The sequence below is a fragment of the Charadrius vociferus genome, unplaced genomic scaffold (genome assembly GCF_000708025.1).
Source record: "Charadrius vociferus isolate BGI_N301 unplaced genomic scaffold, ASM70802v2 scaffold312, whole genome shotgun sequence".
Taxonomy (NCBI): domain Eukaryota; kingdom Metazoa; phylum Chordata; class Aves; order Charadriiformes; family Charadriidae; genus Charadrius; species Charadrius vociferus.
The window spans coordinates 592,846-607,738 of record NW_009647214.1 but is presented as its reverse complement, the minus strand read 5'-3'; the positions used below and the strand labels follow the sequence as shown (position 1 = coordinate 607,738).

The window sequence follows — 14,893 nt, the reverse complement described above, 5'->3', positions numbered from 1 at the left end:
GGCAGTGCATGAGGAGGTGGGAGGTGATACGAGTGCACTGTGTTTTCCTGAGAGAGTTTCTGTTTGTAAAAAACAGCTAATCTTATCTAAACATCTTTGTACATATTGATTTGCATGACCTCCATTAACCTACTATCTGAGGCTTTTCCGTGTATTTCTCTTCAAAGATAGAACCAGATCAAAATGGATTATTTAGTCTTTTTCCAGCTCTAACATTTCTGAAAAAAAAAACCAAAACAAAAAACCAACAACAAACCACTCAGCTTAAACATTGTTTTTTCACTTGGGGATTTGGAGACAAAATTATGAAAAGAATTTATTTTTTCATGAGCAAAACAGACCCCTGTATTTTACACTTCTTGCCAGCAGTTGCCACCAGCCCTGGAGAGGCTAAACCTCCATTTCTAGGTCTTTACTAATTCAGAAGAAGACAGACATCACCTGAAAGATGGCAATGCCAAACTGTGCATGAGTTATAGCACAGTTGCTTGAGGTGTGCAGATCACCGGGATGAACAACATCATGGAGGCTATAAGATTCTATGATAAGATTCTATGATCTAATGTCCACCAAAAAGACCCACAGTCATAATCACAAGAGTACTTAGTCTGTTGTTGGTCTGACCAATTCATAAAATCATAGAATCATAGAATGGTTTAGATTGGAAAGGACCTTGAAGATCATTGAGTTCCAAGCCCCCTGCCATAGACAGGGACACCTCCCACCAGACCAGGTTGCCCAAGGCCACGTCCAGCCTGGCCTTGAACACCTCCAGGGATGGGGCCTCGACAACTTCTCTGGGCAACCTGTTCCAGTGCCTCACCACCCTTAAAGTGAAAAACTTCTTCCTAATGTTTAATCTAAACCTGCCCTCTTCCAGTTTATAGCCATTCCTCCTCGTCCTGTCACTACATGCCCTAGTAAAAAGTCCTTCCCCAGCTCTCCAGCAATTCCCTTGGACAGTTTGGGTACACTGCTGTCAGACACACCAGCTGACTGACTGCATCTCACCCTGAGAAGAAACAGAAACTGTCCCTCCGCCACCTGACTTTTGCACCTGTAAAGTGGCAATTTCTTCTTTAATTGTTATTTCTCTCTCATTGCCCTTCTATTTTCTGTTGACTTTCTTCCAATGATGGAATGCTGTAAGTCAAACAGCCCTGAAAATTTATTTCACAAATATAGATGTATCTGCCAGAGCCTACCATATGAAAGACATAACACTTGTATAAGTAGATCCCTGCTCAGGAAAAACCTCAGGCCAAATTGACCTGAGTCCAGAGAGTCATTAATATTTTTCCTGAATATTCCGTAACTGGATAACATCAGTAAATAAAACATGCACTTGTGGCAAAAGAGCTGGTGCTGTTGTAATGAACCTTCTGACTTGCAATTAAACATTACATAAACATGGTCTGCAAATTCCAGCTGTCAGAGGGCTCCCACCTCCTGGCGACAGTAAAAGGAAATTAAAATTGACTGAGAGCCAAAATAGCCCAAGGTCGATACGGCTTCAAGCCTCCACATCTGCTCTCTCCCCATAGGCAGTATGAGAGTTGGGTGGTACTCTTGGTTCACGTCCAGCATCCTCAGGGTACCACCAGACACATCAGGGCTCATCCACCAAGTGCTGGTGCAAAGAACATCTTTGTTTACTGAGCAATCACCACGGAGTGCGTAGGGAACCCTTCCCTCACCAAGCACAATTGTGGTCACCTCTTTTCTGTGTGCTTTATGAAAAATATAAAATTTCTGGAATAGACATTGCAGAGAGAATTTCCCCCAAACCAAAGTCTTCATTGGAAACTTGCTCATCACAGATTGGAATGGGACCTCCTGGATACTGCTGGCGTAAACCTTATTTTTCTTCCTACTGTCCCACCCAGCAGTCAATGAGCATTTGTGGTGGTGCTGTCTGTCTAAACTTCAACTCAGGTGCAGAATCACGTGTATTAAACCGAACTCCACCTAAAAGCGCAACGGGAGGAAAACTTCAAATACTACATAATACATTCTCTTTACTGTAGATGCCTTTTTGTCACACCACCATATAATTTCTGATTTTTCTCAAAAAATATTTTTGACAATGAAAAGGGATCACCCTAGCTATGAAGCATTCATATCATTTTGGGACTAATATACTGAGCATAACCAGAAAAGAAGAGGTTATGGAGAGGCACAAGATCACATATGGCTCTGCGAGAATCTGTTACAAGGACATTAAAATGTGCAGACTGTGGCCACAACCTGCTCCAGTACTGAGTCTGTAGACCCCAGTATGTCATTTTTCCTTTCACAGATGAAAAACCATCTTCTCTTCAGATGGCAGACGGCTCCTCACACTCTTCCATTAACCAGAAGATGGCGAAGATAAGTCCACTTCCATGAGAATTTCAACTTCTTATCAACACCTTTCCGAAGGCAAGAAGATAGAAGCAGCAAAGCTCATATTAGTGGTTCAGTGAGTTCCCTGCACTGGCTACATATTGAGGGTTTTCAAATGAAAAGTCAGTCTTGTCTGAACTGACCCCGCTCTTTCCTCCAGGACACCTTTTTGCCTAACCACCCTGAAATTCTTCCTTTCACGTGGCAGGATCCTACATTGCATGACCACCTCAGGCTCTTTGCTGAGGTATGTCTGTTTATCAGATGGTTATTTTCTGTCTTCAGATCAGCCAACCAGTGGATGTAGTTACCTGGAAATAATTCTTCCTCTTAATAAATATAGGATCTCCACAGCTTCTGTAAAAATGGTCTAATTGGGTTGAATGAGATAGAATTCAGAGGTAGGCATCTGGCCCTATCAAAGGCAATGGCAGAATTTACCTGGACTTGAGAAAGACAAGGATTATAATTCTGATACATTCAATTATCCTAAAATAGCGGGCTGCCCTAAACCCAGATTGGCCTTTGAATCAGGAGTGCATACATCTGTGCACCTGCTCACACACTAACAAAGCGCTATCGTTTCCTGCAATTCTCACTTTTCTACGGTCTTGAAATTCTCTGTTGCATGCCAATGGCTCCCTCCCACCAGGAATCCCTGCTTTGCTCAAAAAATATATTCACTTTTTGAGAACTGATGGAGTAGAATCATAGCTTGGTTTTCTGAAACCAAATCTGCCAGCCCCGTATGAATGATTCAGATACACAGACTGTCTTCCAAATGGCACTGCGCATACAAGGGACATTCTTGTATTTTATGCAGTATGAAACTCAGAAAGCTAAAATAGTAATGGAATATTTGAATATTAGTGAACTTAAATGTCTCAATCCACCTTTTTGCCCTCTTTTTAGAAATTTTTGTAATTTTTAGCCCGGGACCTGCTGCTAATTCAAAATCCTCTGTGCCTTAAAAGGATACGTGCCTCCTATTGTGCTCCAGGCAAAGATTTAGCAAGGGGAGATGTCTTCCGTTAGTACCATCCTGTCAGGCACACACTGGAAGTCAGGTTGGCCTGGAATGAGCCCATGAATGTGTCAAGCATCAACTCCTCGCAGACCAGCAGGCATCCAGCCCTGTATCACTCTGGCCCTTCCAAATCTCTACGTACAGAAAGTATTTACCTTTCTCACTCACCTGGGCTGTTGTTAGTTAATCCATTAGATCACGTCGTTAGCAATGCCAAATGATGCAAGGAAGAAAACCAGCAAGTGGATCAGCCTGGTACTGTGTGAAGCTTTGAATCTACATGAAGCCAGAACTCACGTTATTTGAATTTTTAGCAGCTTGACAGCTGCTGTTCAGAGGCTCCCTGGCAGCTGTTGGGTCAGCAATATGTCACTGCTGGGCTTCAAGTCCACATTGTCTGAATCAAAGGAGATCTGAGTGACAGTGTTGACATAAGTCAAGCCAGCAGGTCAGAGGAGAAGCAAACCTTGGAGAAAGCAACAATTTCTTGGGTATCAACCAATCTATTTTTTCACTTGAATCTGCATCGGATGCTCTTTTTGCTCCCTTGCTTTCTGTAATACACCTCCTGGGCATATGCTGTCTGTGTTAAACCTTCACAGCAATGGAGCCAATTGCTTAGTTTTCATATAGGATGGAGGACACTTTTGCTGTCAGTACCGGGAGAAATAGGTAGATGTAATTAACGGGCCCATGTTTCCTCCCCGGTCCCTTCAGAGCTTTTCTGTAGCCTTGGTTCTCTAAGGTCCTTCCCCTGAAGCTCGTGGCTCCTTTTCTCAAGTAGAAAGACCGACCTAACCTTATTTTCTCTCTTTTGCTCTGTTTCCCAGATAAATTCAGGAATGAATCTGCACAGCTTTACAGGGTCCCCTTACACCACCTGGACTCTTTGTTCTGCCTTTAAAGTCTGTCCTCCACCTTTCCGCCCTCCTTCCTTTGCCAGACAGGACTACCAAAACTGGTTCTTATTCAGGCTTTAGTTAATCTCCTTGTCAAAAGGAAATAGGACTCCTTTTATTCTGGACCTGACTCCTGTGAGGTGCTGCCATCATGGCCCCTTCCAGTTCAGTAGATAAACACAAGCTTATGGCTAAATCTTAATAGACCCCATTAAGTACTTAATGACTGACTCATTTCAGGTCTGTGAGGAACCTTACTAGCAGTGCTGGGTACACGTATACTAGAGATAAATAGCAAATTCACCAGAAACCAGCTCCTGTAGACACACATCCACTTCACAGTCACGTTCCGCTTCCAGTCACACTTACTTAAGTCTAAAAAGGTGAAACTGGGGTGCAAAACTGGAATGCCAGTAGATTCACAGGCTTACAGAACCACGGGATAATTCAGGTCAGAAGGAACAGCAGGAGGTGAAAGAGTCAGGCATGAGGTCAGACCAGACTGCTCAGGGCTTTTTCCAACCTGATTTTGAATCCAGTTGGATCCAACTACAGTTTTGGACATACATAGGTGTAACAGAAAGTACAATACCTCGCCGGATCAAAGTTAAATGCCAAGATGGTATAATAAGCCTCCCGCTGTTCTATTTTCCAGTGGAGATGTGATTTTGGTACACTTCGTAGGCTGAGATCCAGGCTCCTTAGATGAACTTGCATGGCATGATGCTTATCACTCTACTTTGCCAGGAGCAGAAGGCACTGGTCTGGTGTGGTGTGGTGGGATCAGTCTCCACGACAGTGATAAATGACTTTCAAGGCAAATTAGCACTTGAAGACCACCACTGCATTACCACTTTGTTTTTCTCTGGGGACATATTGGTAAAAAGGCGTGCTGTAACATGGAAAGCGAAGAAATACTGGCTAAATAACAAAGTCCAGTGATTCTTAAAACGTAAAAGAGAATCAGTGTACTGGACCAGATGCCCTGTGAAACAAGAGTCCTCCTATTTTAAACAATCTTCTGCAAGGTGCTGGAAGAGGCGGTCCAGACCAGTAATGTATACAATACCAGGAAGCAACAGAAACACCAAATGTTATGAATGCCTTCTGGAATCTACTGCCATGATTAGCAAAGGATGGTGACCTCCAGCAGGTAAAATGTTCAGAGTTGCTTCTGTGTTGGTAGTACCTGAAGAAACGTGCTGTTAGTTAAAAGCAGATGCAACTGGTAGGATTCAGCTACAAAATCAGACATGTAAATTTAGGTGTCTGACTATAAGTGCCTGTACATACTCTTGTGACTGAATTCGGTTTTCTAGATCTTGAGTGTTGTTTGAGATGCTTTATGTCCAATGCGTAGCCCAGAAGAGCGTTGTTCTCCCACTGGGCTTCTGAACATCAAGAAGGTGTCTCAAATATTCTAAGATGCCTGAAGTTGGACTAGACACCCACATCTAGGCAAGTAAGTAGCAGCTTAATGTACATTGTCGTTATTCAGTGGAGATCTCCTGAATACCATCAGTGGAGCCTAGACAGTGATTTGACTTAACCTAAACAGACACTTAGGGTCACTCAGCAGTAATTGAACCCTGCCTTTAGTGTCATTTCAGACCCTATGCAGCATTGGAGATACCTGCACAGGGTTAACAAATGTGACACGTGGGAGATTTGTTGCCTTCTGGATCAGCAGTTGCAGATCATGAAGGGTACCCCAGGGCACTGCTTGCCTTCAGCCAATCAAATAAAGCCCCCACTGTACTATATATTACAGGCAACCTGTCTTTGACAGTTGTGCTGCTCAAGTCATGTCATTATCCTCCTAATAGACTTCTGTGCAAAAGCCATATCAGCTTTGGCATATACAAGACTTCCATGTGTCCTCCCATGGCCTTCAGTGATAGCATCCTTATGGTTGCTCCCAAAACACATCTATAGTTGGACACTCTTGACTGAGAGATTGTGGATATCTCACAGCTTCTGTTTGCCAAATTTTAAGTGAGTTTTAGATGGCGTAAAAACAGCGAGACTTACTTCCACTCCCAGAAGGAGCATTTGCAAAGCATTTGGTGTTATTTACTGATAGAATTGATGGAAATGACTTCTAACAAGCCCTCCTGACTTGTGATAAAATACAGAATCACAGAATGGTCAGGGTTGGAAGCGACCTCTGGAGATCATCCAGTCCAACACCCCTGCCAGAGCAGGGTCACCTACAGCAGTTGCACAGGACGAAGTCCCGGTGGGTTTGGAATGTCTCCAGAGTGGGAGACTCCACAACCTCTCTGGGCAGCCTGTGCTGGTGCTCTGACACCCTCAAAGTAAAGAAGTCCCTCCTCATGTTACGATGGAACTTCCTGTGTTCAATCTTGTGCCCATTACCTCTTGTTCTATCACTGGGCACCACTGAAAAAAGACTGTTCCCATCCCCCTGGCACCCTCACTTTAAGTATTTATAAGCATTGATAAGATCCCCTCTCAGTCTTCTCTTCTCCAGACTAAAAAGCCCCAAGTCCCTCAGCCTTTCCTCATAAGAAAGATGCTCCAATCCCCTCATCATCTTAGTAACCCTTTGCTGGACCCTCTCCAGCAATTCCCTGTCCTTCTTGAACCTATACGTTTATGTTAAAATTTGCAAGACTTTTTATCCAGCCTTTGCATGCTTAGCTGTACCATGAGTAGAAGATAAGACAGATTTGTCTTGGGCATAAAGGAGACACACAATAGAAGGGAAACAGACTTGTTCCTGTATTAGACATTAAAAGACTTCTTTATAAAGTTTTTCTTTAATTCGAACTGATCCTTGCAGGTTTCTCTGCTTCTTAATTTCACAATACTAATCTCTTTTAGGACATGTTAGGGAAAGGAGAGGCTTCAGGATTTATACCAAGACAGACAGAAGGGGTTAGAGATGTCCAATGCTGTAACTATCCCAGGAAATAGTTATATAGAAGGAATAACTCTTCAGTCAGAAGCAGTACAATTCCAGTTGAATTACAACAAAACTATTAAATTTACAACCATTCCTAAGTCTTTTGGATTTGCCATGAGTGATTTTGCCTGAGCAGAGAAGTCATGAGCAGTTAATACCTTCAATTTTAGGCTTACGCAGGAAACTCTTGTATGATTTCTGATCTCACCTGAGTTGTTAAATTCCTCCAAAGTGCTCCTGCAGTACACAAAAGTTGATCTGAATGTGGAGGTGGGGTTTGGTTATAAATGAGATTTAGCTAAAAAATGAAAAGGTGTGTGAATCACTCTGAAAAATGAGCAGGGAAGAAACTGGGCATTCATGCTTTTCAGCAACGCTATTGATGGTATATTTGTCTCCAGGACATTACCCTGTGCTGGAAAGCCACAGCTATGTAATTTCTTAGCTAAAGTGGTAGCCACAAGCCTGCTATAACCTTTCCTCCGATGCTCTGGAAGGGTATAACCATGAATCATGGTGGCAAACTGGTCTGTCAGGCTCCAGGAGAGGGGATAACCATTGTCATCCAAAACACAGACACTGGGGAAGCAGCAAATGAGGTTAGCAAGGTATTTCTGGCTCCTCGCGTTGCCACCCCGCGACCAGGTTTTGCTGAGCAGGCTGGCATGGGAGACGTCCAGGTAAGCCAGAGTTAATTTAGGGTCCATCCTAAGAGACAGTAGAGAAAGCGTATTAGACAGAGAGCTGTGCCTCATATTCTCCAAGCAACCATGCTACATTTAAAGCTTGTTTCTCTAGCCGAATAGATTTCCCATTCTATATCAGAACAGGAAACCAAAGACAGCTGGGTTCATTAGGCTGGAGGGTTTGGGAATAATTATAGAGGGGAGTGATTTTCCATTTTAGGTCTTTGTTTATATAAATTCCCAAGTCCACACAACACACTCCAGAGGTGCCTTATATGTTAAGGATGGCAAGGAGCCCCAGTGACATATTAGGTGGCACTGGGGAGTGGAAAGGATTTGAATGCCAATGGAATCCTGGGCTGCATAGGGAAGAGTGTGTCCAGTAGGTTGAGGGAGGTCATTCTCCCCCTCTACTCGGCACTGGTGAGGCCACAACTGGAATACTGTGTCCAGTTTTGGGCTCCCCAGTTCAAGAGGGACAGGGAACTACTGGAGAGAGTCCAGCGAAGGGCAACCAAGATGATTGAGGGATTGGAGCATCTCCCTTATGAGGAAAGGCTGAGAGAGCTGGGACTCTTTAGCCTGGAGAAGAGAAGGCTGAGGGGAGACCTTATTATGGCATACAAGTATCTAAAGGGTGTGTTGAAGGAGGATGGAGCCAGACTCTTCTCGGTGGTTCCCAGTGACAGGACGAGGGGCAATGGGTGCAAGTTGGAACATAGGAAGGTCCGTCCAAATACACAGAAAAACTTCTTTACAGTTGGGGTGACAGAGCAGTGGCACAGGCTGCCCAGGGAGGGTGTGGAGTCTCCTTCTCTGGAGATTTTCAAGACCCGCCTGGATGCAGTCCTGAGTGATGTGCTCTGGGCAATCCTGCTTTAGCAGGGGAGTGGGACTGGATGATCTCTGGAGGTCCCTTCCAACTCTGAAAATTCTGTGATTCTGTGAATTCCAGTCTCTCATCCTCCAAGACTGATAGATTCTCTCTGGATTTTGAATCTGCTGCTGAGAAATTTATTCCAGGAAAAAATGGAGCCTGTGGTTCCCCCACTCCTCTGCTCTGATGTCAGACTGGTATCTCACCAGCAGAGGGATGTCAGAAAAAGCTTCGAGGAGTTGTGTAAAGCCCCCTTATGAAAAACAAACTTTGCAGGAGTCCCAGGTCCATCTATCTAATCTAAGGAGCTTTGACACAGGAAAGTCAAAGGAGACGGAAAGCAGACCTGTGGATCCCATGTACACATGAGGAGAGGAGGGGATGGGGACCATTCTGGAATATAAAACTGCAAAAGTGATGGACTGATCAAAGAAAAATCTTGGTAAGTATTTAAGGTAATAGTTCCTTCCTTACCAATTAACTCCCCAGTCAAGTTTTTGACACAGACACAGAGAAAGCCTAGCAGTTCTCCTGATATTTTTGATGTAAATGTATTTTCAGAAAATATATTGCTGTAGTAATGACATCAACAAATGACATGGCGTGTTTAGACATACTGAAGTCTGACATCTGGCAGCATGTCCGGGTCTGAATGGATAACCATCTGGAAAGAGGATGTTTTCACATCTATCTGCTTAGATAAAGCCACAGTTCTGGATATTTCACATATTCCATCCTGGAGCCCTGTGTACACAAAGATAAATACTAAGGCACTTTTAAAAGAAAGCATCATTTATTTATTTATTTTAAATAAAGCCCAATATTACCCTTTTAATGGAACTAGCCAGGTTTTGAAATCTCCAAAATTATTAGCTAGGTTTCCTCCACACTCTGGCTATAGCTTTACATACGTTAAGGTCAGAAGGCACCACGCTTCATCTCATCCAATCACCAGAACAATGAGGATATAGACCCTCTCCAAGTGACCTCCCTGTCTAACTCCCACCTTCAGTTTGAGCCACAGTAAATTACCCGGTCCTAACACAAGGATTTCAACCGTGGAGGAATCACCTATTCCATAAGCAAGTTCTTCTATTGACTGGTAAACTTCACCATTAAAAATATGTATATTATTTGCCATTTAGGTCTTGTCTGTGTTCAGCTTTCAAACAGCGCCTTGCGTTAAACCTCTAATTACCCCACTGAATACTGCTCAACTCAGTCTTCAGAATCCTATGGCCAGTAGCAAAAATAAACATAAATAAACATGCCTTCCCACCAAGGAAATAGCTGCATCTAATTGAAAACTGAACCTGAAATGGTAACAGTGAATACGATATGGATGGAATTCAAAAGCTAGAAAAGCAGTATCCTAGATCTTGTGTTTTACGTAGTACAAGAAAACTCTCTATAGACCAGAATGGCAAGGTCTGCACTCCATTAAGACTGTTTAAACCAATTGGTTTATCTATTCTGTTTCCTCTAAACCAAGTAAGGCTGGACTGTACCTTGTATCTGAAAAATTTGTCCCCAGTTGATGGCATTTGTGTTTTCCAGTAGCTCCTGGTAAGCTTGTAGCTCCTTGTAGAAAACTGCATAAGCATTGGTATAATGGTCAAGGTCATCCACCTCATTCTGGGGAGAAAAAATCTGGAAGTATTAAATATTCTCCCCCTTCCCACACACATATCTTTCACATTAAAATCACAACTCACTGAAAGCCAATCCCAGAGATTTAACAAATGTTTGAAGCTTCAGGGTGGCTTCTTTTAGGACATTTTCAGTAGCCACTCTCAAGCAAAAGAGCACAAATATCTGTTCCTCTCCACAGTGTCATATTAGCAGAAAGCAGCAATGATAGTAAGTCCTCATGTACCCAAGGCACAGTAACCCAAACCTGGTGCCAGTTTCTTGAAACTCTTGCCTAATTCAAACTCACATCTACTGCTCATTTTCCCAAAAAAACCCATGCTGTGTTATTTGGTTGCCAAGGTCAATGTGTTTAGAACACATCTCCTCTGGTAAACAAAATAGTACCAATGTTTGTTCTCCGCCCCTGAGATGAAAGAGCACAGTCTGGCCTCATCAATACTGTTAAACTCTCATTGTCTCCAAAACAGGTTGGAAACATCCAAACTGCCAACTGGAGATTGCCCATGTCCTGTGCCGACTCCTACGTTGCTGGCCTGGGAAAGCTGGTTGTCCCAGAGAGCATGACAAGGATTTAACCCCACAGACAGTACTCCTAGTACCCCATACGAGACAGCACGAACAAGAGCTTGTCTCCCAGCCTGGAGAAACAAATCCATGCAAGTCAGAGATTGCTTTATCAGAGTGGACAGAAGGGGTTGAGGCAATGTCCCCTTACAGCATCTCATCAGCACTGCCTGTTATGGAGTAAAAGATGGCAGGAGGACCCTTCTTTTACCTTGTAGCCACATCTGCCCCATCACAAGCTCACTAAGGCTCTTTTTCCTGATGGCACAAAGACTAGAGAGACCAAAGAGCCCTGAGAACGTTCGGCCAAGTGGCACGAGTGCAGGTAAAATGTGTCTCTGTGTAAGGTATGCAAGTTAATCTTCAGTTGGTGCAATCAGGATAATTACAGTCAATTAGAGCATGTACTTCATAGGTAAGCTTACTTAGGCTATAATTGCTAGGCAGAACATTTCAGGAAAGAATAGCTCTCCCTATAGTGGGTTTTGTGCCAGCACCCACTGCGGTCTCCTATTGTACCTCACAGTTCCCACCTCCCCCTCTCACACGCTTCTCAGATAAAGCTAGCCCCATCCGCAAAGCTCTCGGAGAGCTGAGAGGAAGGTCCCAGTCACGTTGGAGCCACTTCTTTGAAACAAAGATAATAAACCACATCAATCTACCTCCCTCTGCGGCCGGGTGATAACAGCTTTGAAGTCTGGCCATGAGTCCACCACCACTTCCTTCCTGAAGGGGTTCCCTCGGTTGATGTTCATCACAGCGCCGTAAACCTGCAGGATGAACAGCCCAAAAGCAGCACAATCAGCACAACCCTCTCCCCTCAGCTTTGATTCCCCAACAAAGATCCTGATTCACCAATGGATATATCCCAGAAAATGACAGGTCAGCACTGTGTTACCTTGAGGGACGCGGGGAAACTCCACCTTAGCATTTTCTCCAGCATCTGCAGCTTCATGGGGCAGTTGAGTACCAACATCTTCCTTGCTGGGAACACACACAAGGTATAAAGAGTCACTCAAAAAAGCAATAATGTGGAGGAACTGAGTGGCATACTTGCTAATTTCATAAAATACAATCACTCCCAGAAGTGCGCTGTTTCAGCATTTTCCTATGGAAAACATTTTAGGAACAGAATTTTTTTTTCAATAGATGGATGTGCAGAGAACAGCGAGACAGGATGGTGTTTGGCAGACCTAGTTGGAGTCAGAAAATCCTGGGCAAACAATAACAAATCCTTTGTTATTCTACACCAGGTTTGTTGTGCAACATCAGGCAGGTTGCTTACAGATAGGTTCAAAAGAGGGCTTTTCTCATGTCTGCCCCAAAAAATCATGTTAGTTTTTGCTGGTAAAAATAAATTCTTACCACCAAATTCTTTAAGTTTAGATTTGACTGACCTCTCTTACTGGTTACTAACAAGTAATTTGTACTATGTTAATTCAGCCTTTAGTTTTTCAGACTATGAGTTGGGACAGTTCATCCACCAGGGTAACCTCTTCAGCGGAGGAGTTACTGTGACAATGACGGCCACCAATACGATTGGTGAAACAGCTGCCTTGCCTTCGTAATTTTTTTTTTCTTTCCATCTTTGCTGTTAAGCCAAACCAGCACACCCAAACCAACATAGTTGTAGTCTGTCAAAAAAAAAAAAAAAAAACCCGAACAAACAAAAAAACCACTAAAAAAACCCCAACCCCCCAAAAAACCTGAGAAGCAATAAAAACGTATTTTCACTCAAAAAGTCCAAGGAAAGTATTAAAATCCAAAGGCTTCTCAGGAGTACCACATCCTTCTTCCTCTCTTTTACCTCTTAAACATGCATCAATTAATCTTAAAAGTATTTCCCTTTGCTGCAGTTCATTAGAAATCTGAACATACCTTACCAATTATTGCAGCCAACAAGTATGCACCTTACTACTTACGAACATCCTATAAGCAGCCACCGGTCAGGACCACCGATGGAGCAATAAACCCTGCAGCTGGTGGCTCGGTGGTCATCCATCCTCAGCTCCCAGGTTTGCTTATTGGACACTATATGGCTACTACAAAGGTACCGATCCAACAGACAGATCACAATTAAAAGCACTATCAGGTGTTACTGAATCTGATTTTCCTGTTTTTAAAGGAAATAAAAAGCTGAAGAGTCTTAGCATTGATGACATCTCTTGTCAGCACTATATATTAACCTTATAGTTGACCACCTACTGCAAGTTAGTCAAGGACTCTTTCCAAGATCACTGCAATGACTGAGCTGTTACCCCTAGAAAAAGGCTTCTATTCACTTATTCTTAACACAATGCACCAATATGGCCATTTTCTTATTTTGCCGAATTCCGCAGATTGCACAGCATGCCTTTTTTTTTTTCTAAAGGCTTTGCACCTCATAACTTGAATCTTCCTCCCAGGCTCTGGTTCGGTTTCAAACGTTTAGTCCAGATCCCAAGTGACAAGGCTTTGTTTAACAGAGAAACAACACAATTAGTCAGCACTAATTGTCTCTTGTCGTTGCCCTCGGTGAACAGATTAAGGGTTGAATAAACCACAGCATTAAGCAGGGCGCTTACACAGGCAATCTGCTCCCCAGGTTGGGGCAGAGACGTGAACAGAGCGAGAGAGTGAAGCTCAGGCTGCCCCATTAAGACACCTGTGCCTTCGATAAGAAAATATCTTCCAGCATCCGTGTGATCCACTATCAGCCTCAAGCCCTCCCCTTGTTCCTTGCCTTCCTTCGCCAAACGTAATAATTAAAAAAGAAAAAAAAAAAATTAGCCTTTTCTATGATCGCATGTGCATATTTGCCTTTATTGGAGGTTACACTCCATTTTCTCACTGTGTTCAAGGGGGAAAACTGCCTCTGTGTCACAGCGCATCAGTCTACGCGCAACTATATCTAAAGGCAGCGTTGACATGAACACACCACCGCTTTTCCTTAAGGACAGTTCTTACGCCTCTGTGCCTAGAAGTACTTTGAGACTGAAAACAAATGTTGCACCAACAGCCCACCTGATTGCTTACCTTTTCTCAGTCTTGTAGCTTGTCCTTCCAAATCGCAATAAGCTGGAAGTCAGGAGACAATAAAATGCATCTACTTTGCAGCTGCTTCTGTGTGAGGAATGGCAAGAGTCCTTGTTCGGAATCTTAAAACTATAATTTTATTGATCAAAATAGTTCTAAACTGGTATACTGTTCCTAAAAGCTTTACTCTTTCTTTCTTTGTGGAGCGTGGAAATAACAGGCAGAGCCAGCCACACCTTCAGAGGAGGAGGGACTCCATAAGCATAGTCAAAGAATCACACAGAATCACACACAGAATTTTCAGAGTTGGAAGGGACCTCTAGAGATCATCCAGTCCAACTCCCCTGCTAAAGCAGGACTGCCCAGAGCACATTACTCAGGACTGCATCCAGGCGGGTCTTGAAAATCTCCAGAGAAGGGACTCCACACCCTCCCTGGGCAGCCTGTGCCACTGCTCTGTCACCCGAACTGTAAAGAAGTTTTTTTGTGTGTTGGAACAGAACTTCCTATGTTCCAACTTGTGCCCATTGCCCCTCGTCCTGTCACTGGGAACCACCGAGAAGAGTCTGGCTCCATCCTCCTTCAACCCACCCTTTAGATATTTGTAAGTAGTAATAAGGTCTCCCCTCAGCCTTCTCTTCTCCAGGCACAAGATGTGCCAAAAGAAGTGTCAAAATCCTTGCAGGTGGACAGGCTCTAACGAGAACCTTGAATTTTTTCATTAAGACATTTAATCTCTTTGCATTCATACCAGTGAATGATCTGCTTTGCACCTACCTATAATGACCCTTTTTCTTCTCAGTGGTAGCAAAATTAGACAATTCTCTTCCTCTCTTTGTACCGTGAGGGAATTAAGAG

General features: G+C 43.4%; 1 protein-coding gene across 1 annotated transcript; it reads right to left on the bottom strand.

Moving 5' to 3' along the window:
• Positions 1–7,521: 7,521 nt before the first annotated feature.
• On the bottom strand, positions 7,522–11,996 carry GLYATL3 (glycine-N-acyltransferase-like 3). Its single transcript, XM_009895917.1, has 5 exons — positions 11,919–11,996; positions 11,683–11,790; positions 10,312–10,438; positions 9,421–9,547; positions 7,522–7,948 (listed from the first exon to the last, which is right to left on the bottom strand). Exons 1-5 carry the CDS (start codon positions 11,994–11,996, stop codon positions 7,522–7,524), a joined length of 867 nt encoding a protein of 288 aa, XP_009894219.1.
• Positions 11,997–14,893: the final 2,897 nt, after the last annotated feature.